The following is a 14,359-nucleotide window of genomic DNA, read 5'->3' on the forward strand; positions in this document are numbered from 1 at the left end:
TGCAAGGCATGCGATACGTCTCATGCAGCTCTAGGCAAGCCTGACAATGTGCTCAGATGCTTGTAGGGCTTGAGTGTTAGCGGACCGGAGGGACTCGTCAGCCCACAGCGCTTCGGAATGATAGGACCTCAGAGGTCAGCTGATCTGATCTTCAGCTCATGATTTGTCGGTATCCCCAAGTGTCCAATCTGTGCTTTGATGTTTTCAATGACTGGAAAGTTTCCCTTTATTTATATGTATTTATTTATATTTATTTTTGGGGTGTGTGTGTGTATGCACATACATGTGCACACGAGTGTAGTGTTCATGAAGGCTAGGAGAGGGTGTGGAATCCCCCTGGCTCTGGAGTCACAAGTAGCTGTGAGCCATCTGCTAGGGGTGCTGGGTACTGAACTCAGATCCTCTGAAATAGCAGTGTTTGACCTTAACTGCTTAGCCATCTCTCCAACCCCCTCTCCCTTTATTTCCCATCAATTACATGTCAGGTTGGCTTCAGTCTATGTTTCTGTGAATTTGAGAGAATGCTAGTTGTGATACAGACATATAAGGAAACTGGGAATGAACAGTTAGGTTCACGTGCTGAAGCTTTACAAACAGACTCATCAGTAATTTTCAAACAGCCTCGGCACGCCTTAGGAATGGAACGCGAAGCAAGGCTGAATGTCTTGTACCCCTCCCCCGCCCCCAGTTCACACACAATTAGGCCACATTCTGTGTGAGCCCAGAGAGCCCCGCCCCCACATCATACACTGTGTCTGTTCCACAGCTTGTTTTCAGTTCATCAGTGTAGCTGGGAGAGTTGTGGAAATACGGACAGAGCAAACGAAGCAGCGTGTAAGCTTGGGGGCGGAGCTGTGTGAAAACATTGCTTGTAGGTAGTGATACTTACAGAAATGTCATCACTAAAGTCAATTTCATCCAAATCAAGGTATTCAGGGGCTTCCATTATTCTTCTTTGTACATTTTGAGTAAGGTCAAATACTTATAATTTCCTGGATAAGGCAGAAGCAGAGAAGAAAGGCCAAAGGTTAGTTATTTATAACTGAAAGTATTATCCCCATTTGAACAAACAGAGTCGGAAAAGGTAATTGGGTAATAGCACTGCCCTGGGGCATATTTCCTCCCCACAAAATCAGGTTTTCCAAAAGCCCTGAGCACAGCTCCTTTGGTCCTCAGCTCCGCTTCCCCAGGGAGCACCCATAATCCTTTGCTTTACTTGATTTGCACTTATCTTCTCCTGGGCAGTAACCCGGGTCAGAGTTTTCCTCTATGATAAATGTCAGCTTTCAATGAAGCCCATGCCCTTATCGTACACTGGGCTTTATGGAAAGACAATCTCTTGGCATTGTTAGGGAAACTGTATTCAGGTATTTTCTGTGGGCATATTCTTGGTTGCTGTGTATGAAGCAATGAATACTACATCCCCATGGTAATCACACAGGTACAAGACAGATACCAACTCATCCAAAGCAATGGCTCATTCCGAAAATGTAGTGTGAATCTCAAATTCAAAAAGAGAGGCAAGGAAGACACCGAAGGAGGTGGGGCTTGTCTAGATTTGAATTGAGTTATTGGGTTTGGCCTCTGCTTTAAGCAGCACTGACTGACAGCACCAGAGTGACCTGGTGCAGGCCCCAGAATGTCCTCCGTCAGCACTTGCTCCAGGGATGCCTGTGGCAATCCTTTCCATCTGTCAGGCTAAGAGGCATCACTTCCCGCTTCCTTTTTCTCATCACTTATCATCATCACCATTGGCAGTGGCAGTGGTACCCACACATGTCAGGAACAGAAATAGAGATCTCCTAGTGGTGCCGTGGAGTGCAATTATCCCCTGTCAGCTCTCAGACACCGACAAAGGACTCTGCTTTCTGCAGTATGCCTCTTTTATCACACACATTGTCTTAGGTATCCACATGTGAGTTTCACGAATGCTTTGTGGCTTGCTCTTTGGATTCTGTCGTGAAAGTGTGTCTTGCTAAATGAAAGGATTACTGAACAGTGACAGCGCATCTAGGCAGATGAAAATGAGCCCCTTCATACAAGACCAAGAGCCTGAGCAGGCGTTTCCATTTATGTTATCGAGACGGGATCATGCTATAAAGTCCTGGCCAGTCTGGGACTATGCCGACCAAAATGGTCTCTAATTTCAGCGATTCTCCTGCCTCTGCCTCCAAAGATTACAAGCATGTGCCAACATTTCTGGGTAGCTGGTTTATTTTCTTGAAAGGACACTCTTATTTTAACTACATCGTTTTAAAGATTTTGATTCTTTCTCCTTTTTAAGCTATGAAAATGGTACAGCTATGCTGCAGGAAAAAGAAATCACACCTCAAACCTAGGACCTAATTTAATTTTCCATGTTTCTTCTTCCATTTCCACATACGTGCATCGCTTACAGACTTAAGTACAATAAAGAACTATCCAAGATCAGATTAGGGTGTTGTTTCAAACTCAAACAAAATGATCTATTTATGACATATGGATACAGCTCTTCTGAAATCACGGTTTTATTTTTTTTTTAGTAAATTTTATTAAATTATAAAAGTTTCCATTTCCGCCCCCCCTCCCAACACCCTCCCACTCCCCCCACTCCCCCCCTCCTTCCCCTCCGACCCCCAGGGCAGTCAGGGTTTCCTGCCCTGTGGGAAGCTCCAGCTCCCTCCCCCTCCCTCCAGGTCCAGGAAGGCGAGCGTCCAAACAGACTGGATCCCCAAAATCCAGCATATGCAGAGGAAACAGGTCCCAGTGTCATAGTCAATGGCTTTTCAGAAAGACCCCGGGCCAGCCACAGTCAGAGAATCCGGCCAAATTCCGAGAATCTGGCTAGATCACGTCCTCGTTCAGTCCCAGTCCGACTGGCCCTGGTAAACTCTCATCAGATCCTTTCCCTTGTATCAGTGGGTGATAGCATCCCTCGCAGTATTGATTTCGTCTTTCATGTTCCTCCTCCTTCCGCTCCCCATCCGGACCTCGGGGGGGTTCAGTCCGGTGCTCCAATGTGGGCCTCTGACTGCATCGCCATCCTTCACCAGACGAAGGATCACTCCGAAGGCCCTCTGGATGGAAGCTGGGATGGCTGGCGGGGAAGCTAGCAGGGTGGAGCCAGCAGAGCAGGCTGACCTGGGAGTCTATGGGGTCGGGGAGAGTCCTAGCTCCCCCTCGCCGGGCCCCTGCCGCAGGCCCGACTCAACTCACCACTCCGAAGGCCCTCTCTGAAATCACGGTTTTGAAGAAAATACTGTATCTGTAAAAATAAAACTTAAAACCAGACATTTTATTGTTGATAAAAAAAATCTAAAAAATAGTTCTGAAACCAAGTGCTTAGATGTGAAAGCTTATTCCTTTCCTTGTAAGCCTCACAGCTTTGCAGAAGAAAGCACACACCCTTGTACTTGCAAATGACTGATAGCGACGACGTTTCCTTCCACACACACACACACACACACGGGTTCAGAGTCAGACTAGACTGTGGGTTTCAGCTCATTTGTTAATAGCCGTTCTTCCAGCTTCCACTCTTCCCCCTCAGTCTGCACCTCTGTGATGAGCTGCGGCTCGACAAGCCATTTCCATGACATCAGTGAAAACACTACACAGACACTATACGTCGTGGCCAGGTACAGCTGGAAGCAAGGCGCACCCTCATTCCTTTTTGGATGGACTAGATCTGTCGAATTTAAAATGACATACAGTGATCCAGGCCTGTGGCAAGGGAAGGAGAACGACTTAGGTAAGAGGATTGTTTCTATGTTTATTGTAATTATACCATTGTACAATATGAAGAGGGAGTTCAGGATAGGACAGTAATGGACCAGGATCACAGAGAACACAGAAATTAGAGACAATGAAGAACGGCATATACTAGAAGTGGGAACTGAGCAGATTTTTAAACGCACAGAAATACAGGAAGAAATACAAATTGGAGATGAATATGCCTTAGGCAACCCAATTAACAAGTAGTCAGTGATCCCTTTTTGGTGTTCTGACAGTAGAAAGGGCAACGCTCCTGTAAATGTAGCCAGGCTAGAAGAACAGAATGAGAAGATAATATGAACTGTCACATCAAAGCAAATATAAAATTTTTCTATTTGCCCTTGAAGGGTAGGGATGTGATTTTCTTTTACTTTTTTTTTCTTTTTGACTTTTTATTAATTCTCTGTGGATTTCACATTATGCCTCCTGATCGTATTCATCTCCCCATCCTTTGGCCTTTGCCCTCTGTCCCTGCAACCTCCCCCCACTCAAAAAAAAATAACTAAGATAAAGTTTAAAAAAAATAAAATTTCATCATGGAAGCTGCGGCTTTGACCCTGCCGGTCTAGGTCCTTCACATGCTCCAGTAGATCACAGATAGGGTGGATGCTGGGTGGGCCAACTCACAGTCCTGGTTCTGGGCCTAGGTGGTAGCTGGGTTGGTTGGCCTGCCTCTCTCTCTCTCTCTCTCTCTCTCTCTCTCTCTCTCTCTGGGTGAGATTTTCGTGACTTTATAGGCCAGAAGATAAAAAGCCTTGGCATCTGAAACACTCCTCGGCTTCCTACAAAGCCGTCTCCTTTAAGAAGGGCTTATTCTGTGCATAACCTGGTTCCTCTTTTGTAGTTTCAATGCTTCTCTCTCTCAAGTTATTTTGAATGTATTTATGTTTTCATTTCTAATGTGTGGAAATCCCCAGAGTCTATCAGTCCTGGTCTCATTTCCAGCTGTTTCTTTTCCGTTGTCCCTGTGGTCATTATTTGCTCTCTCCCTCTCATGAGCCTTTCTACTGGGCATCAGCATCACCTTTCAAGGCACGGGGATAGGGGGCCGTGAGGTCTGTCTAGGCAGCTGCTTCAAAGGATGACACAAGATGAGAAAGTGAACTGAACTCATTGATTTTTCTCTCCTAATCCTCAGTCTCCTTCCACCAACCCTGAGATCCCTTTCCCAACTGATGACCTATATTCGCTAACAGAAAGTCTAGCAACATGGAGTACATATCGAAGATCAATGAGCCAAGGCCAATTTTGTCCTAAAGCTGGGATCTGTTTGATCCTAGTAATGTCTTAAAAAGTGGGAGGGGGCGGGGACAAAACAGAATGCAGCAACAAATGAGTTGCTGACTTCTAGACTTTGGGAGGATTTCACATCAAAGTTTTTATTCTGAGTTTTGCTTAAAAAATATATCTAAAGTCTTGGTTTGGCTATGTGGGTTCACATTCCCAATAACGGTGGCTGGTCGTAGTTGAGTGGCGGATGTCTCATAGTCTCATAGTATCTACTAAGATGGTCACCCCAGTTCAGCTGATCCCTTCCAGGCTGCTCTGCTCAGGCCTTGTCTGCAGTGCATTTAAGTTTGGACCCTAGAAGACACACTGCGAAAAGGAATGCAGTTTCAAACAGTGAGTGGCACCACTACCCTCCTACCCTTCCTAGTGGGTGTTCCCTGCCAAGACTGCTGACTGCATTTGAATTCTAAGACTGAGTTTGTTGTATTAACGTCATTTGAAAGCCATACCACAACAGCAACAGTTTTTTTTTTTTTATTTAGCAAATAAACTACTGGCATGTCACAATTTTTGTTTCACAGTCTCCAGGATTAAGGAACAAAAAACCTTCGCAAACATAATAAAACGTTACGAGGTCCGGATTAGGTTTCCTCCCCCTTCACAGCCGGAGGATGGAAGGGTCTCACTTTCTTATGACTGGTGTGGGTTTACATGGTGTGAGTGAAGGCGAGGCAGCAAGTCATGCCAAGTGCTAGCACAGAAGGAGACCAAAGCCTTCCTCCCTCTGGCCCAGAGCAGCAGCTGAGCGGCAGTTGGACTGCTCCCTTCTCATTCTGACGAGATTGGGTTTCTCCCTAAGTGAAAAATATGTTTCAGGTATTCAGAAGGAGCAGTTCAGCTTCAATCCTTTACATGAGATTCCAGTTACTGTGAATCACATTTAGACCTGTTAGGTCACAACGGTTCTCCACATGGGGGTCGTGACCCCTTTGACAAAACTCTATCTCCAAAAACTATTTACATTAAAATTTATAACAATAGCAAAGTTGCAGTTATAAAGTAGCAGCAAAAATAATTTTGTGGTGGGGAGGGGCGATTCATCACCACAACATGAGGAACTGTAGGAAAGGGCTGCATCATTAGGAAGGATGAGAACCGTTGCTTTAGGATTCTAGGGCTTCATCACTTTAAAGTCTATATAGTCCCAGGTATCCTCATCCCCAGCCTTGCACGCTACTGTTGCTTGACCAACTCTCCTTGGGGCTTCTGTTTGTATGGAAGCCCTCCTGTCGTCCGCAGCATACATCTCTGAAGATCTGCCCCCTTAGTGGAGTATGACAATGGACCAAAATAATCTCAGTTCAGACTCCAGTGAGCTTTTAACTCCTCCCCATCGTATTGTTACCTGTGTAGGCAGGTCTGCTGCACATTTGAAAAGAAATCTTTTCGGAGTTTGAGAGAGAAGATGCAAGTTGGGCCGGGAGGGAAAAAAGGAAGTAATTTTGAATGGCTTAGTTTTCCCAGTTGGGTACAAAAATTGATAGAAGGGAAATATTCAGATAAGGGAGATACACCCAGGTAGTCAAGGCTCTTCAGAAGCTCCGGGGACATCTTGGATGCCCATCTTTGGGTGAGTTCAAGGAACTGGAAGAAACTTTACCCAAACTCCAAACTGAGGCTTGGCATTCAAAGCACAGAGTGAAATGAAAAGCCTACAGTGCCGAGTTCTGTCAGACTCTGCCACCTCTCAGAGAGGGCCATTAGCTGAGCAAACGCCTTGGTGCTAAAGGGTCTGTCAGTGCTTTGTCACTTTCCCATGAGGTCACCTCAGCGATGGTTCATTCCACTACTCCCATTTGCTGGGAAAGATCTCAAAAGTAGCAAAGAATCCAATGTGATAATAAAAAGTAGGCAAGTCATTAGAAACAGTGGGGAGGCATTTTCATTTGTGTATGTGTGGAACTTGCAGACAGACTCTGAAAAAGCCATTCCAAATGAAGACTTGCAAAAATCTGGCGGGTCGTGGCAGCATCAGTGGAAAAACCTTGGAGTGGCCAACAGGATCTCTTTGAGAAACTGCACTCATGGTAATATACACATTCTGGTGTGCTTGGCTCATAAAAGGCACGTTGATTTGTGACTACCCTCACCCATCACATAAATTGCTCTACCAAAATTCTTTTGAAAACGTATTGCCTCACTCCATTTAGAAGGAGTTAGTATGGAGTCATTCTGAAGGGTAGAACTGCACACATTTCTTCTCGCCTGTCAAAGTCTCTATTCCTACTTTTACTCCCGTATATTATGATGGCCAGGTAATTAAAACTAAGCCGGACTGTCAACACACATGAGCAGGGTATGCTCAGCAGTGAGGTAACTTCAGTTGATTCGTATGGCAACCCGCTTCTTCACCCCGTCATCCACTCACACTTGGGAAAAGATCACCACTCCCCACACCCGCCTCGCCCCCGCCAAATTTATACTCAGATACATTTTCAAATTGCAAGCCTGCTCACAGACACCATGTTTACTTTGTTCACTATAAGAGCTGAAAAAATATTACAAACGAAGCCTTGGAAGGCCTGGGTGGAAATGTCCCCAGTTGGCTCCGTGGTTTGGCTGGCAAGGAAGCAACTGATTCCAAATGTGGATTCAATTTCTTTTTTTGCTCTTCGATTCAACAGTGGCCAGAAGCATGGCAGTTGCTGAATGCCTACCCTTGAAGCAGATAAATGAGAGAGGCAAGAAATTTCTCCTAGAAAGAGACAGAGCAAGGAGGGCCAAGAAGCACATGTGAGGGACAGAGGGAAAGCCCAAGCCTGTAGACTCTCCAGGTCTTCATGTATAGAACAGTCTGAATATACATGCTGGGCAAGACCACATGCTCTACATCAGCGTGGAACATACAGTACAAGAGGAAGCATGCAAGCAAGCCATTTCATTCTAATGTGGTACTTGCTATGATGAATGAATACATACGGACTGGAGGCAAGGCTCTGGAGATGGGAAAAATCTGTCTGGTGCAAAGGAGAGTTAGGCAAGGATGAGAGACAGAGCTCTGGGGGAGGGCAAAGCGCTACAGGGTCTTAACTGCATGGGCAAAGGCTTGCAGATGAGAACTTGGAAGGAGAATTTCCAGGAGAGGGTGGATTTTACACTGACTACAGCAGTTTTTCATTTAGAAAGAGATTTGAAGGGTAAGAACCAGCCCTGGGTGATAGACAGGAGTGGCCATGAGAGTATTTCCGAATTCTGCGTGTTTCTAGAATATCAAGTTTTCGGGCATGTTTGGAACACTGCAGCTGAGTATTTTGAAAGCAAATAAAAGACATTCATGTACTAGAGTAAGGGTGCTGTAGGGGGCAGGATACTGTACATTGCTCAGAAAAATAGGGGAAGAAAACTGGCCTCCTGGGATCTCAGACTGGCTTAGGTTTTATGTGTATGTTTGTGGGACTGCATGTGAGTGTTGTATGTGTCTGGTACATGCATGTGAGTGTGCTTGTGGGTACACCCATGAGTGCATGCTGTGCACTTGTGTTTGTATATAGAGGCTAGAGGAAGACATCAAGTGTCCTGCTCAATCACTCACCACTTTATTCCCCTGAGACATGCTCTCTCACTGAGCTGGTAGCTGGGCAGGCAACCAGAAAAACCCAGGGATCCTTCTATATCCATTCTCTATAGCACTGAGTTTACAGGCTTGCACTACAACGTCATCATTTTACGTCAATACTGAGGTTCACACTTGTGAAATAAGCTTTCTTATCCACTAAGCCATCTTCTGAGTCTATAGAGTGAGGTGTTTGTGTGTTTTTAACATGGATTCTCTATTCACTTTGCCTTATAAAGACCCTACATGCAAACATCTTCAGAATTTCCATTATGGAAATAAAGAAGCAATGGTTTGGAAGGGTTATGTAATGCCTCATCGACACACAGCCAAAAATATGGATTTTAAGCCAAGTACACCCCCCTGTTGAGTTCTTGCCAAAACTACAACAGTAAAGCAACCCCACATCTGTTTAAAACACTTTCTGTTTCCAAAATCACCTTCAATATGTTTAAGTGACTTTATTTTTCATAATTCTGTGAGGAAAGGAGTCATCGTAAATTATAATTTGCATTTATGCACTTCCAGTTTCATAGATGACAAAACTCAGGACCATAATGGCCAAGGTTATGCATCATGAAGGAGAAAGAAGGACAGCTGACACAAATCGCGTTCTGCCAGGTTCTTAACTGCCCCAGGCTGCCCTGAAACATGGATACACTTGGAGTCATCCTGATCAGAATCCCATGACACAGTCCCATCCCGGACTGTATCGCTCTGAGTGTTCAGGAACCTAAAACCAAGCAAGTTACTCATTTTTCCTATAGAGCCTAAATGGAAAGCCAGATATGATCATCGCCGGCACAGAGAACATACCTTACACCAACTAGCATGTAAGATGGCATAGTCTATCATCCATTTGCTGGTTTAACAGTTTAAGCTCCATCTTTAAGAAAAGAAGGATTTTGGATAATCATTACTTTTACAATAGGTATACCTAGAAAATTCACAGCTCACAAAAATATGTGTTGTATTAATGACACCAAGAATCTTATCGTGAATTTACAGAACCTGCAGACCAATCTGAAACTCAGGTCTAACATTAAGTGCTATAAAAGTTTACACTGAAGCCATGGGTGCATTTGCTAATCAGGTGACCTGGATATAACTGCTTCCCATTACCCATGAATTGTTATTCTATCACATAACTAAGATTTATTGGTTTTACAATGCATGACTATTCTATATTACATCTTATTGAAAAGGCAATTAAAACAGTATTGTAGTAGTAGAATTCTTGATAGAGATTAGGATTTCTCTTATGAATCTCTGTAAATTTGCCTTTTTTTTTTTTACAGTTTTAAGTCCTGATTTAAGTTTCCAATGACCTGGGGATTATTTTGTGATTTCCGAAACCGAATACTAAGAGTCAGGTAACTTACAATAAGCATTAGTGATGGAAAGACCTCGGTTTTAATCATAGGAAAGATAAGCATATTTACATTCTTTCAGATTTGTATTGTGTCTGCATATGTGATTTAAGATGAGTATTACATTTAAGATACCTTTTGAAAGATGAAAAGAATCCATGTTTACAGCAGCTGCACCAGAGAAGATAAAGGTATACATACAGACTCAGAGGGAAAAAAAAATGTTGTGTTCAGTTCCTGGTGTCATTTGTTTTGAAGGATACCATATAGTTTGGGATGAACCAAAGACAGAATAAGGAAGGCAAGATAGCTTGTGAATGAGAAACTTCTCTATGAAACAGAAGTAGGCAAATCTATCTCAGATTAGAAAAACAAATGAACGTGGTGCTCTTTTCTCTTTCAAAAATGTAACGACCAGTAAGTAGGTTAGGACCATTTGACTTCCAGGGCATGTCTTAGAGGGAGATTCTGAGACACCAGGTTCAGAAAGAACCTGGTGTTTAATGACATGTTGAATGGGCTAGAATGGAATCAGGTGCTTTGTATGACCAAAGCCAGCCCGGTAAGAAATATCAGCTGGTGGAAGCCATGAAAGAAGAGATTAGAGTCCTCTGTTGGCTTCAGTAAAAGAGGTTGTGCAGTCAGAGATGAAGTCAGGAAACACCTTCAAGTCTATACAAAATCCCCCCAACAGTCCTGACCCATTTTTATCCTTCCTCCAATACATGCTACATTGACAGTGTCTGCTAACTCTTCCTTATCCTCATCCATGCTGTTTAAACTCCAGAAAGAATTTGATGTAACTATATAACCTTTCAGGAGAGAGAGAAAAAGGAGTGAACAAGAGTATTAAGATGAAAATAATCTGAAAGGGAGAACTATGGGTCATTCAGTAAGCACAAGATTCTCTGTCATAGCTGAAACTTACCAACTCCACAAGAACAAAACTATGATCTAATGAAGACAAATCTGGATGAAAATATCTGGGAAGAAAAAAGAGGCATTGCTAGCCCTGAGAAGTTGAGCTGGGCCTCAGCCAGCCATGTTTTGCACTGGTTTCTGGACACAACTGCGGAATGATCTGGAAACTGGATCTTTAGATACTACAGGAAATGGTCCAAATCCAAGTTTCAAATTGTTTGCACACGTGAAGATTCATGCTTTCTCCCTAATTGTGCAAAATGACAATTTCTACAGTGGATTTATTTGTTTGGCAATTCCTGTTGACAATATATGGAACACAGATGGCAAACCTGATTGCTGTCTTAGAGGGAAGCAGACATGGCAGCCACACACACAAGGATCACTGGAGACGACATCTTGAGTCAGTTATTTTGGCTTTACTCTGATCATTTGTGAGGATTAAACTTGGGAGCAACCCTAGGCTAGTGGTTCTCCAGCTGCGCCATGCATGAAGCTCACCCAGAAGGTTCATGAAGAGATTGCTGTATCGAGCCCAGACTTTCTGATTCAACAGGTCTGAGGTGAGGCCCTGGCATCAGCATTTCACACAAGTTCCCGGGTCGTCCTGTTTCTCCCGGTCCCAGAACCGCATCTGAGAACCACCACTTTAAGATCAATGGCTATTCCTAGCTCTGCTACATCTGCTCTCAATTAAAAGATGGCGACCTCTTCCCCACATCCTCCATCGCTCCAGATGTTAACTTCATTATACAGGATCTGTGCCTGGTGCCCTCTGATTAAACTGCCTCGGTGGACTCAAATGAGCATTTCCCATGAAGACCACCCGGAAGTCTCGGAAGGTCTTAGGTTTGACTTTTTGTTGTTGCTGTTGTTTTTGTAATTCTCAAAGTCAAACAAGGGACACACAATGGTGTTTGCAGTACAGAATTGTGGCTTTGGTTTACTTGAAATTTACTTTCTCTGCAAAACATCCTAGCAACTAAGATATTGTAAGTCTCTTCTGCAAATGATATCCAGATTTATACTTTTGACAGTCTTTATAGAGAAAGGATCTCAGTTTCAAGAGCTCCATTCACTAGAGCAACAGAAGAATCCCTAGGTCCATTGCTATTGCAAGAAAGTGAAAAAAATTATTAAGAATTAGATTTAAATGTACTGCTTTGTACATAAATTTATGCATAGATATTTATAATAATTATTTACTGTGACCCAAGAGCTTAAGCAGCTACAAGTGACTAGCTACAAAAAAATAAAAATAAAAACCTGGTCATGTAATTTTAGTTAGAATTATAATGTGTTTTAAAAATTGGATCCAATCTAAGAAGCAAATAATTATGAGGATTTTAATAATTTCTTGTCATTTGTGAATATACCCACTTAATGACCAAAAGCAGAAAGAAATTATCTATAAACTCAATGTCTTGCCTCTTCTGAAGAAAAAAAATGTAGTTGTATATGTTTATATGATTAAGCAAGGAGAATGAACTATATGCCAAGAACAACCAAATATCTGCACATCATACATACTTGGAGAATAAGACTAAACAGATATTAATACTTTAATTCAATACTTTTTATCTAGATGTATTTTTACTAAAGACTTACGGTAGCAGCAACGAATAAAATCTGTTCTCAGCTTACATGAGATACTATGATGAAAACTGCCAACACTAAGTATCACACACCTGCCTAATGCACTTCCAAAATTTACAAGATCTTTTAAGGAAAACACAGCTTCCTCAGGAGCATCATGAGGAATTCGCCTCGGAAGTGTTGACCTCAGTTTCAACAACGCTGCTTTTTAAAAACACAGCACATTGCACGAGTAAATACTTAACATGATGCCCATGCTGAGCTCATTTACACAATGATGACCACTGACTTTCTTGAAATTCTCCATTACAAAACAGAGTCGCATGCAAAATCAGCAGTTCTCATCCTGTGGGTCAAAGATCCCCACAGGGGTCACATATCAGATATCCTGCATATCAGATATTTGCATTATGATTCATAACAATTGCAAACTTACAGCTATGAAGTAGCAAGTACATAATTTTTTGGTTGGGGGGTCAATACAACATGAGGACTATACGAAAGTGTTGCAGCCTTAGGAAGGTTGAGAATCACTGTCCTACATGAGACGTGTCTTGATGGCTGTTTATCTTCAGGGCATAAACAGCTTAGTGATCTTGTTTCTACTTGTAAAGTCTCTCTCACAAATGAATTTCTAGAGCAGTCAATTTTCTAGCCATTGTTTCAGAAACCTCTGCTGAGAACAACAGCTCCCAAACTGCTGGGCTGCAGCTATGCCCCCGCCCCCAGTGACAGGACCTCTGCAGGAATTCAGAATCCACTCACTCAGCCATCAAGCATATGGAGACGGAATGGCATCTGCAGGCTGTGTTGTGGACTTTTCCTGTCTGACTCCACAGAAGGACACCAGCTTCATTTTGTAATTAACCAGCATAAGCAGGAAAGGGCTAAGAGCGGAGAAGCCAGAGGAGAGGGCTGTGAGAACAGCTGGAGTAAAGACACACGCTGCCAAGTCCTTCAAGAAGCAGACTAAGACAAAGTGAGAAACCCACAGCGGAGTGATCAGCAACATTAACAAGATACTGAACTTGGCCCCTCGAAGGACTTCGGTTTCTGAATCATCATCTCCAATCCAGATGTCCCCATATGTCATCTTTTTCTTCTCGAAAAGGAGGAGAGCCATCCAGAGACAGACAAACACTAAGATAGCTAAAGGAAAAATATCCACCAAAACTAAAAATATCTTCCCATAGTAGAGCTCTACCTGTTCATTTCCAAAACCAGTCAAGCAATCCAGGTACATTCTGTTAGTAGACAAGGAGACCGTATCATTTCTAGAATTCGGGGGTTCTAGTTTTCTAGTGTATACCAACACTGGTATATACACGGCCACACCAGCCACCCAAAGTGCAGAAATCTCCTTCAAGGAGTACCTCTGTGGATCCGGGTTTGCAGCCCCACTCAAGGGGTAGACAATTTGGTAAAGCTTCCGGAGGTAGAGCAACGCAAAGTGTAACATGAACCAGATGGCCAAGGATGTTGTCAGAGCTGCAGTGAAATGCAGAACTTTGCAGCCCGCTGAATCCAGCAAGATGCCAGAAGCGTAAACGATCTTCAGGATGTTCACCACCAGGTTTTTAATAAGGTGGACGAACACAAGGCTGATGATGAGAAGAAAGGAGGTCTGCAGGCCCCCGGCGATGCATTTTCTTGTGGAATAGAATAAACATGTGTTTCCTACGAGGCTCACAGAGATGAGAACAGCACAGGCGATGATCTCAAGCACGTCTGCAGAAGGCTTCATGGTCAAGGCTGCACGGTAACTGCAGCTCTCTCCTCCACAGCTTTGTTCCTCAGAGGTTCAAGAGGTCTTCACTGACACCAGCTGAGTGTTTTCTACCCCCACTAGGTTAACAAAGTCCTGCCCTGGTACACTGTT

The 14,359-nt window shown here is 43.4% G+C and overlaps 2 protein-coding genes across 6 annotated transcripts in view; both read right to left on the reverse strand.

The window, feature by feature from the left end:
* Sncaip (synuclein alpha interacting protein) overlaps positions 1-14,359 on the reverse strand; it is a 145,618-nt gene that overhangs the window by 72,243 nt on the left and 59,016 nt on the right. For all 5 annotated transcript variants that reach the window (XM_087896056.1, XM_087896057.1, XM_087896059.1 and 2 more), the window contains exon 2: positions 890-992. In XM_087896056.1, the coding sequence (XP_087752182.1) occupies positions 890-946 (57 nt within the window). In that variant the 5' untranslated portion in view covers positions 947-992. The remainder of the gene's footprint in view (positions 1-889; positions 993-14,359) is intronic.
* On the reverse strand, positions 13,149-14,224 carry LOC125390494 (uncharacterized). Its single transcript, XM_087896286.1, has one exon. The coding sequence runs from the start codon at positions 14,222-14,224 to the stop codon at positions 13,253-13,255; it is 972 nt and encodes a 323-aa protein (XP_087752412.1). The 3' UTR covers positions 13,149-13,252.

Source organism: Myodes glareolus, chromosome 13 (assembly GCF_982192425.1).
Source record: "Myodes glareolus chromosome 13, mMyoGla1.1, whole genome shotgun sequence".
Taxonomy (NCBI): Eukaryota; Metazoa; Chordata; class Mammalia; order Rodentia; family Cricetidae; genus Myodes; species Myodes glareolus.

Excerpts from the sequence above, each read along its gene's own strand:
- LOC125390494 (XM_087896286.1), bottom strand. The coding sequence starts at position 14,224 with ATGAAGCCTTCTGCAGACGTGCTTGAGATCATCGCCTGTGCTGTTCTC.